The sequence below is a fragment of the Stigmatopora argus genome, chromosome 7 (assembly GCF_051989625.1).
Source record: "Stigmatopora argus isolate UIUO_Sarg chromosome 7, RoL_Sarg_1.0, whole genome shotgun sequence".
Taxonomy (NCBI): Eukaryota; Metazoa; Chordata; class Actinopteri; order Syngnathiformes; family Syngnathidae; genus Stigmatopora; species Stigmatopora argus.
Window position 1 is genome coordinate 7,827,624 of NC_135393.1, and position 15,166 is coordinate 7,842,789.

Here is a 15,166-nt window from a genome sequence, read left to right on the forward strand (position 1 = left end):
TTTTGCTTTGGTTTAGTTGCTGGGAACATTGTCTCAGTGGTGCACTCAGACGCACTCGCTCATCCTGCAGAACCTCAAACCGCGACAGCGCGGAAAGAAGGAAACCAAAGAGGAGTACCTCAAAAGCACACGGTGAGCTGTAGAAAAAAAAACACCACAGTAGAATTTCAAAGCTGCACACAGTGAAAGAGTTTCTTGCTCGAATTTTCAATTTTAATACATTTCCGCACAGTGTAAGATACCAAACACAGCTTAGGGAATGACAATTATGAGTATTTTATCACGGCGCCTACTAACCTTATGTCTCCATGTCAGTGGGTGTTTGGAGGAGGGTCTGGAGGCGCTGCTGAAGGCCACTGGAAGTAACCTGCTAATTCTAAAGATCTCGCATTGTCCCAATCTGCTGACTGACCGCTCACTTTGGCTGGCCAGTTGCTATTGTCGAGCTCTGCAAGCCGTCACTTACAGGTACACATCATTTCCGCGACCGTCAATAGACCCATTTGTGAGGTGCACATGCACAGGAATTTAGATACACGCAAATCAATTGATGAACTCAATGCTTCTTGCTCAGGCGCTCCTCAATTTGCTTTCATTGATAAAATGTCTGCCCCCAGACTGTGTGGCCACTTCTTGGAAATACTGGGCTTTGTTAACATTTTTTTCTCCGCTAATTACACATCAGACAAAATAAAATGTTGTGGTTTTTTTTCAAATTTATTATTTATTAGTTAAAACTCCTTGCAATGGGATGGATGCACATAAACAAACAAACTTGGTTGAGAAACAATTACCGTATTTTTCGTGCTTTAAGTCGCACCCGAGTATAAGTCGCACCCGAGTATAAGTCGCACCCGAGTATAAGTCGCACTAGCCAAATAATGGACAATGAATAGGAAAAAAAAAAAATATATATATATATATATAGATAGATAGATATATATATATATATATATATATATATATATATAGATATAGATATAGATATAGATATATAGATATAGATATATATATATATATATATATATATATATATATATATATATATATATAAAATGCACAGCACTATGTTGTATTTTGTGCGGCAGTTTTTTTTAAATTTCCCAGAATCCAAGCACAAACATTAAGCATTTAAGTAATAGTAAAAGTGAGGAAGACAGACAAAAAAGCACCTGTTAACGTAACAAATGTACAGTTTTTTGGATACCTATAGCCTAAAAAACACGACATAACAAGCTATTGGCAGACAGAGTGGGGAAAAATAAGTCCCTCTTGAGTAGAAGTTGCAGAAAAGGCCAAACAATGAAAAAAGGGTGATTTATTATTCAGAAAAAAACTTGTTTCATCCTTCATGATCTTCCCTTCAAGCGTCAATTTTTAGCACCAAGTTATGTTCCATGTTACATGATTGCATGCCTATTGTTTCAGAAGTGCCACAGACCCAGTTGGCCAGGAAGTAATTTGGGCCCTTGGAGCCGGCTGTAGAGACATTATCTCCCTGCAAGTGGCACCACTACACCCATGGTATTTATGGCACAGAGTTACTGGGGGGGGGGGCTTCAATTAGTTTACGACAGTTTGAAATGACCTGAAGTGATGTCGCGGTTTTGTCATCTTCAGTCAACAGCCAGCCCGCTTTAGCAACAGATGCCTGCAGACTATTGGGAGATGCTGGCCACATCTGCGTGCACTGGGTGTGGGGGGAGCCGGATGTGGCACTCAGGGGCTGGCTTCACTAGGTAAATATTATTCCTACAATGAACATTCAAGATGTGACCCTTCATGTTGTTAAAAGAAATTAGTTATTGTCCTTGTGCAACAGTACTCTGGTTCGATATTTGAGTAAAAAATACTCCTAAATGTGTTTAAAAAGACTTTGAGAAAAGCGGAAGTATTGGAGAAGGTTGAAAAAGTAAAGTCAAATTTACACATTTGTTTTTTGGCGTACAGTAGATGATAATTTCCAGTGGGATTTCATTAAACTGGCACTCCAGTGCAATTAGAAATGCCATCCTTTAATTTTTTTCATTCATTCATTTTCTGAACTGCTCATCCTCGCAAGGGTGCTGGAGCCTATCCCACCAGACACCCTGAATTGGTGGCAAGCATGCAAACTCCTCGAGGACTAACCTGGGATCAAACCTACGACCCCTGAACAGTGAGGCCGACGTGCTAACCGCTCACCAGTGGGACACTCCTTTGATTTCATACAGTTAAATTATTTTCACAGTTCCAACCCGTAGTCAGTGGTTAGCGTGTCGGTCACACCCGTTCTGAGATCGAGGGTTCAATCCCAGTTTTGGACCTTCCTGTGTGGAGTTTGCATGTTCTCCCTAAGTTTGTGTGGGTTTTCTCCCAGAGCTTGCGTAGGTTTTCTCCGGGTGCTCTGGAATTTCCTCCCATATCCCAAAAACATGTGTGGCAGGCTAGTTGAACACTAAATCACATGTCAAAGTGGCGGCCCGGGGGCCAAATCTGGCCCGCCGCATCATTTTGTGTGGCCCGGGAAAGTCAATCATGAGTGCCGACTTTCTGTTTTAGGATCAAATTAAAATAAAGAGTATAGATGTATATTACATTTCCTGATTTTCCCCCTTTTAAATCAATATTTGTAATTTTTTAATCATTTTTTTTTCTGTTTTTAGTTCAACAATCATTTTGTAAAATCTAAAAATATATCAATAAAAGCTAAAATAAACATTGTTTTAGATCTATAAAAAACTGAATATTCAGGGATTTTAATCCAGTTCTTTTAATCCATTTATTTAAAAAAAATCTAAATATTATATCTAAAATGGTCCGGCCCATATGAAATCAAGTTGACGTTAAAGCGGCCCACGAACCAACCCAAGTCTGACCCCCCTGCTCTTAATTGTGAGTGTTAATGGTTGTCTATATCCTTGTGCCCTGCGATTGCCTGGGCACCGATTAAGGGTGTCCCCCGCCCTGGTGCCCATAGTTGGCTTCCATAGGCACCAGCACCCCCCACGACCCTTGAGACGATAAGCGGTATGGAAAATGAATGAATGAACTGTATTATTGTTGTAGATGATTGCATTCTGTTGTTTCCTAGAAAGAATAATTTAGTTGTAACCACCCCTCTTAGAGCACACAAAACTGTAATGTACTTTGTGATGAAAACATTATGTAAGCAGCTTTTATCACCACAAAATTGTCAGGTGTAAAAATGTATTATTTAGAGTAAATGCACATTTGTGTGCCTCTGTTTCACCAGCAAGGAACTGCATGCGCCTCCAAGTGCTGGAGTTGGACCATGTGAGTGAAATTAACCAGGAGGTGGCAGCAGAGGTCTGCAGGGAGGGTCTGAAGGGCCTGGAGATGCTGGTGCTTTCTTCCACGCCAGTCACCCCCAAAGCTCTGCTGCATTTCAATAGTGAGTTTTAAAATGACTGTTTTTTTTCTTGCAGTTTCCCTACGTTATCCCTTTCAAATCATCTTTTAACTCATTGGCACTGAAACTTGAGCAATATGGAAAGCTACAGGAAAAAAATCAACATTTCTGTTTTCACTCATTTCAGCTTTTATTGTTAATAAGACATTGTTTATTTATTCATTAATTTCTGATTATAAAATACTATAAAAAATGAATAAAAACTAAATATATAATGATAATACTATTTGCTAGTAGTTTTTTTAAATTACCAAATGGTTGAACACTCGAAAATGTTTTCAAAATGATTCAAAACTACGCATTCCTGTGTGAAAATGTCAATCTATTCTGGCAGCTCACATATTTTGGAAAGCAGAGATCAATTTCACAGACCACATCCAAGCCTAATTACCACAAAATCTGTTCAATCAAGATAACTGGAATTGGCTGGAAGACCACAGAGAAAAAAAGGGTCGGGATTCCAAAACTCCGGTCAGCCATTACTAAACCAAGCTGAGAGCAATTATTGACAAATAAAAAAATAAAAAAACATGCAACAGCTGTGAAACTTCACTACAAAAACGACTTACAAGACCACAGCGACAACTCATCCAAAAAGTCACAAAAAGCCAGTGCAGCGTCAGTATTGAAGTACTTGACCCAGTCAGCCAGAATGAGGAATAAAACTTGACAAAAAGTGCATTCATGGCACAGTCACTAGGTCAAATGTTTTGCTGACCAAAAGGAAATAAAAAGCTTGTTTAGCAAGAGTAAATTAACCATGTAAAAAAACGAAACACCTAGACATGGAAAAAAAAAATACTGGCAAATTTGCAATAAACTAGGCACCAGTACAATTAATTTGATGTCAAAACGAATATTTTTTTATTTAATGAAAGTCCCTTCCATTATTTTGCAGGTGTGTGCCGCAATCTGAAGTCTGTTGTGGTGCAGATTGGTATTGAGGACTACTTTGAGGACCCCAACAGCCCCGAAGCCAGGAAACTGTTTGATGAGATGGTTAACAAGCTCCAGGTAACAATCAAGTAAAAATGGCAAGTCACTAAAAAATTAAAAAATTAAAAAATATTTTTAAAAAAATTATAAGCGTCCCCTCTTCCCACCCGTACACTCTTGGACTCTTGGCCCAATAGTGAATATGGATTTTATCACCATGACAACTAGAAGCAGTTAGCACTTCGCCACTTAGGAACAGCTTTAATAGATGTTTATTTATTCAAATTTATCATGGTTATTAACTACAGACGCTCCCCTACTTACGAACGCAATTGGTTCCGAGCGATTGTTCATAAGTTGAATTTGTTTGTAAGTTGATTCAGTGCTATATTTTGTATTATAATTTATGTTTAAGGCCGATATAAGTATATTGAAGGTTTATATAAGTGCATTTGTATGTTTAAGGCTTGTATAAGTAAACCGCATTGGTTTGTACTGAAAAAAAAAAATAATAATAAAATGGAGAGAATATGTACAGTACTGAAGAGAGAGAGAGAGAGATTTATGTATTAGAAACTGGCCAAAAGAAGCGACCTAATGACGATTGCACAGTTTTCTTCTTTTTTTCATCATAAATGATGCGGTAGCACTGTATGGCATCATTCAATTGATTTGCAAACTTTGTGCAACGTTCAATATTTGGGTCCTGCTGCTCGATCTTTCTGTTTATAAATGGTACTGACGGTCGAACGATTCAATGCCCGTGAAACGCTCACCACTCTCACGCGCATCAAGCTTTGTTATTATTGCCACTCGTTTCAAATGAAATGGCTTGCCTCTTCCTTGCAACTCCCTCAATAGAAGCCTTTAGCTTTTTACCAACCATATTCAATATTGGATGCATGAGATATTTAATGATACAAATGAAAAAGGTTCTTTGCACACGAGATACATTCACGCACTTTCGCATTGCAACGAAGAAGAAGGTAGATGCTGGGTGAGCTGAGCTCTCACAGCGCCAAGCGTCGGTATTAGCGGCGGAAAGAAGTACTAATCCGAAAAAGGCGCGAAATACAAAATTGGACTTGTGAACATTTTTGGACTTAAATGCAATTTGCAGACATGTTCGTATGTACCGTTGTTCGTAAGTTGAATGTTCGTAAGTAGGGGAGCGTCTGTATATAGTAAGGCTTTTTTCTTTAAAAAATCAACATAGTATAGTAAGGCTAAGAAAGTCGGAGAATAAATCTGACTTCTGACTCTTCTAGTTATTGCTGTGGTCCAGTGGCAAAAATATTGGTTCAGAACTTGAGGTGGAAATCAGGAGTGAGTTCAATTCCACTCTCTGCAATTCACAAATTGTTTATTGAGGTAATGAAAAGGATAAATATAACTTCCAATCACTTCATTTCAGAAGGCACTGTGGTCCAGTTGCAAAGACAATGGGTCAGAACTTCAGGTGGACTCAAGTTCAAATCAGGAGTGAGTTCAATTCCACTCTTTGCAATTCTCAAATTGTTTATTGAGGTAATGAAAAGGATAGATATAACTTCCAATCACATCATTTCAGAAGTCACTGTGGTCCAGTGGCAAAGACAATGGGTCAGAACTTCAGGTGGACTCAAGTTCAAATCAGGAGTGAGTTCAATTCCTCTCTTTGCAATTCTCAAATTGTTTATTTAGGTAATGAAAAGGATAAATATAACTTCCAATCATGTATAGGCGGGCCGCCTCGTGGTGTAGTGGGTCAGTCACCTGCCTGCGACATGGGTGTCGAGGGTTCACGTCCCGGTGTCGCCAGTCAACGACTGTATGGTGTCGGCAGTCAGCCGAAGGCTGACTGTCGAACACCACCAGGAACCCCCCCTCCCAACTGTCTTCCGGTCAGCCGAAGGCTGACCGGAAATATTGTTTTGCTGAAAAAAATGACTAAGTCTTTATTTGAATGAAAAAATGATTACCCATTTACTGAACTACTAGTGTAGTGATTAGTCAAACGAGAGCGGGATTCGAACCCCATTTCCCACGGGGCAGTCAAATCCACTAATTTGAGGTCTGTCTGACCCATTGTCTTTGCCACTGGACCACAGCGACTTCTGAAATTAGGTGATTGGAAGTTATATTTATCATTTTCATCACCTCAATAAACAATTTGAGATTTGCAAAGAGTGGACTTGAACTCACTCCAGATTTGAACTTGTGCCCAACTTCAATTTCAATCCATTGTTCTTGCCACTGGACCACAGTGTCCTCTGAAATGATGTGATTGGAAGTTATATTTATCCTTTTCATTACCTCAATAAACAATTTGAGAATTGCAAAGAGTGGAATCAAACTCACTTCTGATTTGAACTTGAGTCCACTTGAAATTCTTACCCATTGTCTTTGCCACTGCACCACAGTAAAGTTGGAAGTTGTATTTATCCTTTTCATTACCTCAATAAACAATTTGAGAATTGCAACGAGTGGAATTGAACTCACTCCTGATTCCCGCCTCAGGTTCTGACCCAATGATTTTGCCAGTGGACCACAGCAACAACTAGAAGGTGAAGAATCAGAAGTCAGATTTATTCTCCGACTCTCTTAGCCTTACTTGCTATGTCATTTTTTAAAGAAAAAAAGCCTTACTATACTATGTCGTTTTTTAAGAAAAGAAGCCTTACTATACAATATCGTTTTTTAAGAAAAAAAGGCTTCCTCTACTATGTCGTTTTTCAAGAAAAAAAGCCATGCTATACTATGTCGTTTTTTAGGAAAAAAAGCCTTACTATACTATGTCGTTTTTTAAGAAAAGAAGCCTTACTATACAATATCGTTTTTTAAGAAAAAAAGGCTTCCTCTACTATGTCGTTTTTCAAGAAAAAAAGCCATGCTATACTATGTCGTTTTTTAGGAAAAAAAGCCTTACTATACTATGTCGTTTTTTAAAGGAAAAAAGCCATACTATACTATGTCGTTTTTTAGGGGGAAAAGCCTTCCTCTACTATGTCATTTTTCAAGAAAAAAAGCCACGCTATACTATGTCGTTTTTTTAGGGGAAAAAAGCCATACTATACTATAAATACAAAATTGGACTTGTGTACATTTTTGGACTTAAACGCAATTTGCAGACATGTTCGTATGTACCGTTGTTCGTAAGTTGAATGTTCGTAAGTAGGGGAGCGTCTGATACACACGGAAATGATGACTAACTGTTAGACTTGCATCTATTTTTACTCACGACTGCACACCCTCTAAATTGCAATGTCTCCCTGAAGTCTGTGAACATGCTGGCCAAATAATCAAGCTGATTAACTTACTCTTGATTTCTCCATTAAACTTTTTTTAAACAACTTCTTCCCTTGCAGGCATTGAAGAAGAGACCCGGCTTTTCCAAAATCCTCCACGTGAAGGCAGACAGTATGTGCTAACATCATTTTCTACAGATTGTGTCCAGCGACGCCACCGCTGAAGTAAAAAGGAAACCGCGTGTGCATGTGTCCTGGCTGCAACTGATGTAACACTGAGCACATTCATGCTTAAGGAAACACATGCCGCTCGTTGGGGGGAATCATCTACTGCCCTGCGGTCTCGATTTGGGACTCGATGTGGTCTCACAGTGGTTCTTCATAACCCCAAACAAAAGGAAAAATGCTGGATTCCTCACTTTTTGAATCACGTTGCCTCTTAAAACAGGATCTTCTTAAAACACTTGGTGCCAGATGCACTGCTTAATGTGACCTCCCAAAAGAGGCAATTTTTATTTTAATTGAACTGAAACTTTTAGCTTCAACTTCCTGCACAAGAAGCGTGCTGAATCTACTTCCTGGCCTGACATTGACTCTGATTGTGGAAAAAGGCAAAGAGAGACAACAGCATGCAGAATTTCGTCGACTGGACATTTTGTCGACGGACATTTCGTCGACCGGACATTTCGTCGACGGACAATTTTCGTTTTATTTATTGCCGTTTATTTTAATGTCAAAGTTCCTATAAAAAATCTGAAGTAAAAACTCATGATTATAATTTTGAGAGAGAGAGATTACCTGGTTGATAATTATTATTTATGCAACAAAACAATCGTTCGCAAAGTTGAGGTTAGGTTAACCCTAACCCAGGGGTGTCAAACTCATTTTTTGATGGGGGCCGCGTGGTAGTTTCGATTACATTCGGAGGGCGGTTATGTCTTCCAAATAAGCTGCCAAAATTAATCAATTAATAAATTGACAGTTTCTCGATCATGCTAATCGATAGATCATTTTTGGACATTCAAATTAGTACAAATTGTTTGCAATTATTGATGTAAAATGAGGAAACACAGGAAATAATCTACAATCTCCATTTGAATTTCATCATAAAACAGAAAGTTGGCACTCATCATTTACAAAATGATGTGGCGGGCCATATTTGGCCCACGGGCCGCCACTTTGACACCTGTGCCCTAACCTAACCTTAACCATTATCCCCTAATTCTAACCACTAACCTTACGAATTGTCCGTCGACAAAATGTCCAGCGACGAAACGCCGGCGGCGAAATGTCCGGTCGACGAACTGTCGGCGACGAATTGTCCGGCGACGAAACGTCCGGTCACGGCAGGATCCTTTAATCTCCAAAGTGGTGCCATTCGTGTCTGTCCTCATTGCGGTGAGATTATTATTATTATTATTTTTAATCCGATGTGCCATTGACGTGGGAATAGTTCATGTGATAACCACGACGTGCAGATTTTGATCAGTTCTGAGTGCAGGTGCCGACATCTTAGTGTTAAGTCATCCTCGCGTGACTTGTTTTTGTGGGATTTTGCAAATTGCATGTGCAGTTTGATGGCGACAACAATTCAGAGGGTTGACATAAGAAGTTTCGAGTGTACTAACGACACAAAATGAACAAGCGGCGTAAGAATGTTGCACAGGAAAAAAGCGCTTCAAGAACATTGTGCTTACCATTTTAGCAGATGGTTTTTCTATTTTGGTTGACAATGTTTGGGGTTTTCATATACATATTTACATTAACTATAATTTTATAATTGCGTTAGGGGTGCATTGTGAACGACTGCCACGCGGGTTGACCAATTGGAGTGAAGGGAACTCTGTTGTAAATCCAGCAGCTCCCCAAAAATTGTGTGAATTTTGAGAGAAGTCAAAGAATTGTGTTCTTTCAGCATAACGATAATCCTTATTAGAGATGGACGTTTGATTATGTTTCCTTGATCCCCCCACTAAAAAAAAACTATGAATAGAAGAGGTGTGGAATTAGTAGCCAAACAGCCAAACTATCAACTTTTTTACACTTATTAAGCTAAGCATTTCCAAAAATATTAACTCACTGACTACCATTGACGGTGATAGACACCCAGTCCATTTGAAATGGATTGGATATCTACTAGTGACAAATTTATTTATAAAGAGTTGTAATTTAGCTCTTTAAGAGCCACTTGATTATCACATTTGTTCATCTATTTTCTATATCGCTTTTCCTAGTAAAAGTCTGTTATCCCAGCTGACAAACAAATGTAGACACCATTCTGAATTGGTCGCCAGTCAATCACAGAGCAGTTACTGTTAAAATCATTCATATTTCGATTCAAACTGGACACATTTGAAATATTTATTGGTGCAGTATCAAGTCAACTGAGATATACTCAAGCTCCCCTGTTATGCTAATGAGGACAAGCGCTTTAAAGAAATGGGTGGACATATATATATATATATATATATATATATATATATATATATATATATATATGTATATATGTATATATATATATATATATATATATATATATATATATATATATATATATATAGGTATATATATATGTATATGTGTATATATGTATATATATACATGTATATATACATACACATATATACATATATATACACACATATATATACATACACATATATATATGTATATGTGTATGTATATATATATGTATATGTGTATGTATATATGTATATGTGTATATATGTATATATGTGTATGTATATATACATATATATGTATATATATACATATATATGTATATATACATACACATATATACATATATATACACATATATATACATACTGCACATGTAGAATATATGTAAATGTAAGCACAATGGTGTGAATGTTTATCTCTCAGAAATTCACACAAAAAGCACTTTTGCCCCACTTTTATTGTTTCGGCCGCCAATAGACGTCTAAACAATTTGTAATGGGATGGGTTGGCAGTCAATGACCCTTTGCAGCTAAATCGTAAAGCCATTTTTCCCACTGCATGGTAGTAGCTCATCTCAGCTCAGCTCTACCCGTCTCCATTTTAAACTTATTTTTGGGAAATGTGCACCACTGGGTAGTGGGAGACCAACAAAAGAGGACAAGGTTCTTCTTTATAGATTAGACAGCATTTAAAAAGACTTTCTGTTCAAGAGAAAAGTCATGGCCATGAGAAACCGATGATTCATTATTTAGAAACAAATACTTAAGTTGCTAAATATTGTTGTAAATGTGCAAAGAAAAAGTGAGTGGAAATTTTTCACACCATATTAGAAACAGTGTGGCGCTTAATATGAGAAAATGTTGCTGTCATTTTAACCAAGCCTAGCTTTAGAAACATCGCCCCATCATTGAGAACAACAATGGCCTAACACAATTGATCTAATGCTACATTTAAGTCGTTAAAGTTAGAATTTCTGCTACATTACTTCTCCTAGTAGCTTGTTTTCACATAAAATGTGAGGATTCTGATTCTTTAGGATTTTTTTTCTACCCAATACAATATTAAGTTAATAATATAATGTACAGAATATCTAAGTGGCACAGTGGAAAACTCTTTAGCACTTATACTTCACAGTTGTAAGGTTGGGCATTCATATCCATGTTCTGGCCTTCCTGTGTGGCTTTACTATTTTCTCCTTGTGCCTGCTGTTTTTTTTTTTGCACATTCCACACACTTTTACGTTAAATGAAGACATCCAATTCTCATTGTGTGTGGATGTGTGCCCAAATGAGTGCAGGATGTACCCCAAAATTGGCTTGGATAATCTGAATACAGTGGTACCTCGAGATATGATCTTAATGGGTTCCGGGATTGAGATCGTATGTCGATTTTCTCGTAACTCACTCAAACGAACGTTTCCCATAGAAATGAACTAAAAAAATAATAATTTGTTCCAACCCTCTGAAAAAACACCAAAAACAGGATATTCGATTGGAAAAAATGTTTTATTTGTTCTAATTCGCCATCTATTAACAAAGTAACACATAACTAGTGGTTTAATATTACAAAAATGTGTTTAATAGTACTAAAATTATACGGATTTCGAAGGGGGGAGAGAGAAAGAAACGGACAGAGAGGGGGGGGGGGGGCTTTTTGCACGGCAACGCACTCGTAACATAACATAAACAAATTTAAATCAACTTGGATTACGATGCAGACACACTCAAAAATAAGTTTAATCGAACCTAACACTAAACTTATTTCTAATTTTGTTTGACATTTTGATACCTTTCTTCTCCCGGGTTGGCTCTATTTGTCCCGCCTCCACACTGACTTTCAGTCAATATCGAGGATTGTTTGAATTTGTATTCCCTTCAAAATATTCCCAAAATGATGCACACAAATGTCCTCACAATAGGATAACGCACGACCACTTGCCAACGAGAAGTAGTGTATACGCCATCCGCATTGACTAACGGGAAAAAAACACTGAAAAAATGCAACGCTCCGCCCAGTGCTCGCAGAGACATTACAAAGAGGGAGTTGCGACCAAAGAGACATTACACGAGGGAGTTGCGGGGAGAGAGACAGTGCCCATGATGTTCTTATGAGCAGCCTCTCACGTCCGCTGTCTGCTCGTATCTCAAGATAAATATTTGCTAAAAGATTTACTCGTATCTCAAATTGCTCGTATGTCAAGGTACCACTGTAGTTTAATTTAAAATTCCCCCCAGTTTGTTCATTGGATAGGACGACTGAAGCGACGTAAGGACGCGTGGGTACCATGCAGTAGAAAAGTGTCAATACATTGCGGTTAAAGGTCAAAGGTTAGCAATACTTCTAATTTATACTGCAAATAAAAGGGATGACTGAATGTACCCCTTACAATCAGGGAACTGTGGAACTGACACGCCTTGTTGATCGAATCAGTGATGTTTAAAGAATGCGAAAGTTAAAAGTAGAAATACCGTACATCCTTTGCGGAGTATACTAAGGACCAAAAGTAAAAACTTTCTCTTCTGCTGCTACATCCGTTGGATAACATCAATTTGCTCAAAGTGCAATATCAAGTCAGAGAGGCTCGCCTTGGAACAAAAGCTTCTGACAGCAACTCACATTCACTTTTCAGCACACGTTTGACACAGAATAATGAAAGGAAGGGCACATTAAGGGGGAGGAAACGTCTAAATCTAGGTGGCACATTTAGTGCGCATTACTCTGCTTCATTTTTAGCTGGCACGCAGAAGGAAACCCATGTTTAAATCGCGGCATGTTTCTTTTCAGTCTACCATAATTTTTCAAACTTTCAGGTAGTCTTTATTTCTGCCGGGCTCGGCATTGGGACAATTTGAAGTGTTTAGCTATTTTCTCAAATAGTGGGCTGGAGTCACAAACTATCAGGTGTTTAGTATTTGTAGTGAGGAATGCCTTATATAATTTATTTGATTATTTTTAAGTATTAATCATCAGATATTTATATAAAAAATATAATTACATTGCACAGTATAACTGGAAAGTGGCATAGTTTTACCAGCAAATTGTGCTAACTTAATGTAAACAATGTAACATTACTCTCATGGTTGTACAAAATGCACTGATATTATGAATTTTAACGTAATGATTAACCCCCCATTTGGTTGTTGACCAGTTTGGTATTCTACTGGTAAACTGGCTATAAATCATCATTCTGGCTGATGACAAGTGTCCAAAGAAATAGCCCGTTTCCAGCTCAAGCTAGTTGAACTAAGCCCACTCGCAACCCCAATAAAGGTAAATATTATTGACGAGAGATGAATATTATTCAAACAATTTAATTGCCGTATTTTCTGCACTATAAGGCGCAACATAAATACTTTTAATCAACATAAAGACTTTTAATCAACATAAAGAATTGTTTAATCATGGTATGACATTCCCTTTTGCACAGCTTTATCTAGTGGATGCATAACTTACTAATCTAATAAGCTTGTCTTTACATTGATTGGAGGCCACTACTTGAGGAAATAACGCAGTTTTTGTTAGCAGCGACGTTGGATCTGGAAGTGGGTTAAAGGTCAAAGGTTTATCAGAGCAGGTAACTCATTACACTTGTTCACAATTTTTAACTAATTTTCTTTTATATTATTTATGGATAGTTAATCATAGAGGGGAAATGATGTACTATCAACCACGATTTCTAATGTTTCCAAGTGTTATTCCAAACCAACACAGATGATATAAACATATTCATAGACACAATACTCATTATTTCTCAATTTTAGACAATCCTGCCTTTGGTCAACTACTCTGTACATAAAGTTGATGACAAAAGGGACAAAAAACTGGCAAAATGTGATTGCTTTGCAGTGTCAGATGCTGATGTTTACATTATGCGAGCATTCTCAAGTCAAGCAAAAGACATCAGAGAATTATATGACATATATCAGTGTTTGGAATTGTGTCTTAGATACTTTATATTAAATGTGCACCATTCAGAGAGATGGAAATTATTTAAAGAGGATAAAAATGATAGCACCGCTATTTATTTATTTATATGTATAGAAATATATCTATATATATAAATATATCTATATATAGATATAGATATATATATAAAAAAGAGCGATGTGTGTTTAATGTTGGCATGTTTGTGTTGAAGCATCATTAAGTTGCCTTTTAAATGTTCTGCTACTACAGCAAGAAATGTGATGTTGAACAGCTTCAATTGCCTGCAGTTTGATGACATTGCTCTTTTGTTGATGCTGTCTGTTGTTCCACTAGTGAGAGAAAAAAAATAATGATATAGACATATAGTATATATATATATAAATACAAATGTATTACAGATGTTTATGAAGAGTGTTGTTTTTAAATGTCGGGCTGCTTCTTAGTATTTAACTCCAATAAGATGCACTTTTCTTTTAATGACGATCTTCAGCCCATTAAGCGAGTCATAATACAAGCCTGCATTTTCCAAGTGCTTTTTTGGTTCATTTCCAAAATTTTCTTATGAAAACATCCATTTGGGTTTTGCATCACATACATCATACACTACAGTAAGAGTCCTTTGACGTTGGAAGCAGAAAGTAGGTGCCAAATTAATCCTCTGGTTCTGCCTCTGCAAAATCAACCAGTTCTTCTTCATCTATTTAAATGACAAACCAAATGTCATCATCACGCATCAATGTTACTGTCAGACTGTACAAACTGTACATATTTGTATTTCACATATGAGCGATTGTACTCTGCCACTCATCGGAATCGTATTTTGCATATTACCTCAACACTTATCCAGGTGATTAAGTGTGACTTATGTTTGTTTTTACGTGTATTTCAAATGGTAACAGCATATGTGAACGTCATCCATAAAAACAGGAGGAAAAAAATTGGAAGGTTCCAAAACTGACGATGACCGTGCCATTTGTTAGTAGACTGGTTTCATCTTATTTGTTCTCATCAATAAAGCCTCCATAATTTTTTTCTGCATCGGTCTCCTTTTAAGTTAATGATACTACCAAAATTAATGTAACGACCATGTATATTAAGGCTAATGCAGCCCTTGCTTGCATCTTTGATTTTTCACAAAGTGAAAGTTGGACACCCCTGACTTAGATTATGGACCCAAAAAGTTAATAAAAACAACATATGG

General features: G+C 37.4%; 1 protein-coding gene across 1 annotated transcript in view; it reads left to right on the forward strand.

Annotated features, from left to right (window-relative positions):
- Positions 1–8,207, forward strand: part of fbxo41 (F-box protein 41) — a 29,707-nt gene extending 21,500 nt beyond the window's left edge. Inside the window, exons 7-13 of the mRNA XM_077605308.1 lie at positions 17–132; positions 316–468; positions 1,429–1,524; positions 1,621–1,739; positions 3,236–3,394; positions 4,311–4,426; positions 7,696–8,207. Of these exons, the coding sequence (XP_077461434.1) occupies positions 17–132; positions 316–468; positions 1,429–1,524; positions 1,621–1,739; positions 3,236–3,394; positions 4,311–4,426; positions 7,696–7,758 (822 nt within the window). The 3' untranslated portion in view covers positions 7,759–8,207. The remainder of the gene's footprint in view (positions 1–16; positions 133–315; positions 469–1,428; positions 1,525–1,620; positions 1,740–3,235; positions 3,395–4,310; positions 4,427–7,695) is intronic.
- The last annotated feature ends 6,959 nt before the right edge of the window (positions 8,208–15,166 follow it).